General features: G+C 40.3%; 2 protein-coding genes across 2 annotated transcripts; both read left to right on the forward strand.

The window, feature by feature from the left end:
- Positions 1 to 613: 613 nt before the first annotated feature.
- SARC_09458 (hypothetical protein) lies at positions 614 to 2017 on the forward strand (the record flags this gene model as incomplete). Its single annotated transcript, XM_014296517.1, has 4 exons — positions 614 to 685; positions 1152 to 1230; positions 1543 to 1659; positions 1926 to 2017. Coding segments are annotated over 4 exons (360 nt in total), but the record flags the coding sequence as incomplete, so codon positions are not given.
- Positions 2018 to 3594: 1577 nt separating this feature from the next.
- Positions 3595 to 4817, forward strand: SARC_09459 (hypothetical protein). Its single transcript, XM_014296518.1, has one exon. The coding sequence runs from the start codon at positions 3671 to 3673 to the stop codon at positions 4733 to 4735; it is 1065 nt and encodes a 354-aa protein (XP_014151993.1). The 5' UTR covers positions 3595 to 3670; the 3' UTR covers positions 4736 to 4817.
- The last annotated feature ends 1119 nt before the right edge of the window (positions 4818 to 5936 follow it).

Raw genomic sequence — 5936 nt, forward strand, 5'->3', positions numbered from 1 at the left:
CACACACACATATATATATATACATGTTTATAATATATATATGTGTGCTTTATTCATTTATATACATGTTTAATTTTTTTATGATTATATTATTACAAATTATCATATATTTATATTATTATATGTCATTATGGGTTTAGCATTCTCAAGATAGCTTCCGAGGAATGTTGATATTTTCACAGTTCACTACTGTTCCCCGTAGCTGAGTAGGGGACTAGATTTATATATAGCTCTTCAGAATGTTTGTTTCCAATTCTGCTCGTGTGTATATTTACTATCTCAAGCACATTTTTCGTGTATGAGCGAAATTTAAACATATTTTATATGTATTTGTGTGTATGTTTGATTTATATTGCGCATTTTACACAACTCACCTGCAATGTTGTGTGTTTTTGCCTTCATCTTTCGGATAGAGTAGTTGTGTATCCCTTCTTTATATTGAATAGGTAGTTCGTAAGCACCTCTTGTGTTGACTCCCTATTTGACATACAGCTTTGTGAATAGCTAACATTTTTTTTATCGTATTTTTTTCTTTCTTGCATCATAGTGAAATTAATTCTTGGCAACTAGTCCAGTTCTCACTATTATCTTATATCTATGTGCCTCCCAACAGACGGATAACTCCCAAGAAATGTACGTACGCGTCAAGCGTGAGAAGTCTACCATGTTCATCGGTTGCTTACCGGTAAGTGTATATTCATTCAAATAATGCAGTCAGATTTAACTTTTTATCACTGCCCATGATGGTCAGATCTTTCGACCTCCACGCTATAGTGACCGTCACCCCATATTGTTTAACTTTTGTTGCATGTTGTACGCCATGTGGGGAAAAAGACGGCATAGTCTGAGATCAAAGGATTTACACTGCCAATGATGTGTTTCTGCTTAGATTCATTTTTGTGAAGTGCTTGTATTGGGGGATAAAAAAATCTGCAATTGCTACGTATCGTATGATACGTTTGACATAAGTTTTATCCATCCAGCGTGTATCTTGGTAGCAGATAACTATCGACATGGGTACTTTTCGTTCCTCAAATAGCAATATTTACAGACGGATACAGACGGATACAATAGGCCTCATAAGTGTTCCTGGCCAGTAGCAAACTATTGCTGTATGTATCTGTCGTTAATGACATCCCTTACATCTACAGACAGATACAATAGATTTTATCTCGGAAGATGTGGCGATGATAATGAAGAAGAATATGGGCGATTTCGTGCTGATGAAGAGTATGTAGTGTGCATCGTAACGTAGTATTTTTGTAACCGCAAAGATTTTTGTAGAGTTTTGTGTATACAATTGTTTTCCGTCGGCTATCATCGTCGGTGCAATTTACGATCGACAGTGTAATCAGCTGTAGTTTGCTCGGGTGTACACTTGGTAGTCGCTAATCGCGCACGACCCCCAACAATATCGATTGCCAGATCTATTGGATGTGCTGCCCTATGTGTGGATACATGTTCATACTTGCTTGTTCTATGGATCCATGTGGTTATGTGTAAAATACTAACCTCGAGAAAGACCCACCTCTCTCTGTACAGCAACGGGGAACGATCAGAAGTACACAGTGGTTTCAGGTGCCTTAGATAGAGACAGGACCCTGGAAGAACTGGGCATCAAGCAAGATGATGTTCTTGCGTGCGTTTACAAATTAGAAGGTAGGATTCGATGTCGAAAGGGCCCCGTTCTATTTATATTACCCTGTTGGAGACAGAAACTCTCGCTCGTAACTCCATTACTTCGTTTCTTTTTTTCATTCCCTTATATTTTAAAAGTTTATTAACAAAATATGTCCGCCTGTTTGGAAACGCAGCCGATTGGCGCTACGTTTGTGAGCAATCTGCATGTTATAATGCATATTGCGAATCGAACTGTATACACATTTGTATCACTCACAACAATACCCATTGGATATGTTTACCAGGTGTCGTTGAAGACTTCTCAAATTTAATAGTCCCGGTGTCTGTGCCGCCGAAAATGACGCCCGAGGGTGACTCTCAATATTCCCAGAAATAAAAGCTAATTATTTGTACTTTTATTGACAGTTAATATGTTCTAATTTGACCGCTCACGTTGAGTGTTCTGTGGCTAAATTCAGATGCTGTACAGACACAAGGTCGGATGGTGCAAAAACACAAAACTTGTTCTAACATTGTTCAATTGTCACACATATTACGATATAAATTGGCAGTACGTAACTGCAACATAGTTTCAAAGTTCGCATACCTTCGGCCATCTCGCGATGTACAGCTTCTACTAGTGTGGTGACTCTGTTTGTGAAACTGTGTGACATCCCATCATGTCCAGTGTCGTTACCAGTTACCATCACGTATGCGGCCGCCAATCAATTGCTTCCTATTTCGAGCTCAAATATAATGTACCTTCGTGGACATCTCTGTTATACATATTTAGCGATTCTGTCCAACAAGGTAGCTTAGGCAAGGGTTACGGATATCCTGAAAAAAAAACAATCACAAAAAAACGAGGAAGTGCGAGATACTTATTGAGTCGCCCTTTCTCACGTCGATTGAATGATACATGGTAAATGAAATATATAGCAACGTCGAGTACCGTGCATAGCACGTTGAAATACCTCATAAGCTGCAAAGATGTAGTTCGTGACATTATATCAGTCAGTCCACTTGGATACCCATTAGAAATACACAAGTGGGTTGTTCCCTTGCGGGAAGAGTTGACATCAATGAGGTCGTCTACGATTCGGCTCTATTTACTCTTTTATTACAGTATCTCCGATCTATTTTTCTATGCGATGCTCACTGTATACGTATGCATACAGTATTAAACTTTTATGCATTTAAAAATAAATAATAATAGGCTGTTGTAAACTTGTAGACTGTCGAGTTTAGTGTACAGAATTACATGTACGTTTGTACAATTGTACATATACTATAGAATGTACTCTGAATTTTCTATTCTTTGCAGAGAGTGACTGGAGACAGCGGAGAGTGAGTGCCAGTCTGCCAGATTCAGAGTGGATTATGGTCACTGGAGTCAGTAGAGAGAGGATTTTTTTTTTTGGGCTGGTAAAACTTTTATTAAGACATGTCAGACATGTCGGCACGACATTATGTCAGACATATTGGTCGGCGTCGGGTGTCGGCGACAGACCTAGTGTTGACCCAAACCCGACTGTCGCAACACCAAACGTCATGTACTACGTGTCGCGGCGACATTTTAATTTTTTCAGGGGTGTACGACTGTACGTCGTCGTCGGATGCCAACCCAGGAAATTTTACGCTAATCAGTATATAGTATTTAATCGGCCAATCGCTATGCACTATGCAAATTTTCTAACCAATTGCTATCGTTTAAGTTTTTTATTTTACTCCAATTAAAATGCTTTACTATTGTTTACTTTTTACACTTTAGAGTCTTTACACTGGTAGTGGGTTTACACAAGTTCCGTAGCATTGTTCCTGACTTTCTGGGTTTAAACATTAGTTTGTTCAGGTTTTAATTTTTATGTTGATATTTGACCGGATTTTCAACTTTTCAACAATCTACACGGGAAATATCCATATACCGGCTCAAAACAAACTACGTACGTGTTTTTTTTAAATATGTACCTATATATTACCTGCGTTGAAGCACAGCCTGATCACATGATCAATCGTTTCTGAACGATTGGAATATCAGCTAAGATTTATTATGCATATCTCAGCCACATTGCAGTACTTGCTAGCGGTGTGCCTAGCATCATCTAGTACAGTTTACGCGCAGAGCAACGATACAGCTGTACCTGCCGATTTGAATATAATAGGCGTAGCAACTCCTGAAGGGGGTGTGGTAACTGGTGCCAATGTCACTACCACCAATCAAACGAAAGTGAATTCGACAGTCGTGGAGACCTTTGACCCGAACGGTATCGACCCTAATGCACCGGAAGCTTTGGAGGCTTGTCCCACGTATGCTGAATTGAACATTGAAGGCAATTGGACGTGCATGGCCGAAGCACTAGCCCACGACAGCGCCAGTGGTGTTTGGGCCAAGCTTTTGACGAACTACACCCATGCCCTCAGCAACAAAGACGACTTCAACTTCATATCTGCTCGCCATCCAGCCTCGGCACCAGACGAAAGCAGGCAAGCGGTATGTGCATTTAGCAACTTTTTATCCCACCCAGAGAGACAGCGCGCCGCATGTGCTAGTGTAGAGAGTGGTGTTACAATGGAATTCGAGTTCGGGCGTGGTTGCGAGCCAAAGACATTTCGCTATTCGGAAAGGTCCCCTTTCATTGCTGCTCCTGAAGGTGAAAATCAAACGCTGTCATACGCAGCAACTGCTGAATGTGTGCGACTAGTTACAAAAGCCATCGTAACGGGGCAGGTCGTAGTTAATGAAACCGTCAGTGAAGTTGTTGCTGAGGTAGTTAGGCCAATGAATGCAACTGGAGCTGCGAATTCAACTGGAGCTGCCGATGGTATCGATTCCGGAACTGAAGATGTGCCGGACAGCGACACTGCCAATATTACTGACGGTTCGGACACTACTGATGATATGGACACTACTGTTGACGGAATGGATACTACCGTGATTGAGGAGGACAGAGTTGATGACCCTGCCACTGCACCCTTTCAGAGCTTTGGAGGCTCAGCAACAATAATCGATGTCGATGGTGCGGACACTGATGATGCGGGCACTGATAGTGAACCCGAGGAAATTGTCAATACGCCCAGCACTCCTGGTCTACAATTCGTCGATGACGAGTCATAAGAGCACAGATAAACACTTCGATAGTTAACTGAAGACATTTGACCTTTGAATTTGAATAAAGTATTTCCAATAGCGTTTCCAGAATATGAAATTTTACGAATAGCAACAATAATATCGATACAGTACTTCACTAAAAACCTAGACCTTGATTTCGTATCGGCACTTAATCGAAAATGTATTGCTGAACTTTACATTTTATATACATTTATCGCTGAAATGAGAATTGAATATGAAGCTGCTTGTCTCTAGTGCGTACGTGAGTAAGTGAATTAACAGCTCACAAACCACAAGCATAGCCCTGGAATAGGGGTTTTTTTCTTCCGTTTAGCAAAGAATGTCAAAGTGGTTTTTACGTCAGGAAGCGATATCAAATCTGAAGATACATCATAGCCTCCTCTTTTATTTCAGCGTAAATATTTAGATATTTCAAACGCGCAAAACCCCTCTGGAATTGTCTCTCGGAAATGATTTGTCCTGCGGAGAATCCAGTTTTCAACCAGCGAACCATGCATATAATTTTTTATAAAAAATATGTATTTTATTAATATTTATAATAACAACACATGACGTACGGTATTTCTGTATGTATTCATATCTTTATTTATACGAAAGTCTACACCACAAGTCGATCTGTCATTAAAGCGAGTACGATCATAATCGTAAGTATGGCTGTCGGCTTAAAGAATGGCCCGTTATCCGGGACAGTGGAGCTCTATCAGTGGCATCCAGGTATGATTGGGTGTCTACCGTTGAGCTATATGACTTATAGAGGACTCGATTTTATTGGGAATATACCTGCTTACTAGCGTACCATAGAGTGTCCCTGATGGTCAAGGCCTCTATTTCTTAATACGTATTCGTGTTTGTTTGGCTCGAAAGGGAAAGTGAATACAACTCTTTTTGCTGGTATCCGTATCATCACTCGCGAACTTAATCAGCTAGCAGTCCCCTGTGGGTCTGTTGCTGGACATCGATACTCCCATTCAGCTCGCAGTCCCCCATCCATGCTGTTACTTACCACCATCGTTGTTTTATACTGTTTTACACTCTAACCCTCATTTTGTTTGTGAGTAAAACATGAATAACCAAAAAAAAGTGCCGGACACACTGCCGACACTATATATATATATATATATATGTGTGTGTGTGTTTATGTATGTATGCATGTGTATGTATGTACATATGTATGTACGTACGTACG

This window comes from Sphaeroforma arctica, assembly GCF_001186125.1.
Source record: "Sphaeroforma arctica JP610 unplaced genomic scaffold supercont1.963, whole genome shotgun sequence".
Lineage (NCBI taxonomy): Eukaryota > Ichthyosporea > Ichthyophonida > Sphaeroforma > Sphaeroforma arctica.

Excerpts from the sequence above, each read along its gene's own strand:
- SARC_09459 (XM_014296518.1), top strand. The coding sequence starts at position 3,671 with ATGCATATCTCAGCCACATTGCAGTACTTGCTAGCGGTGTGCCTAGCA.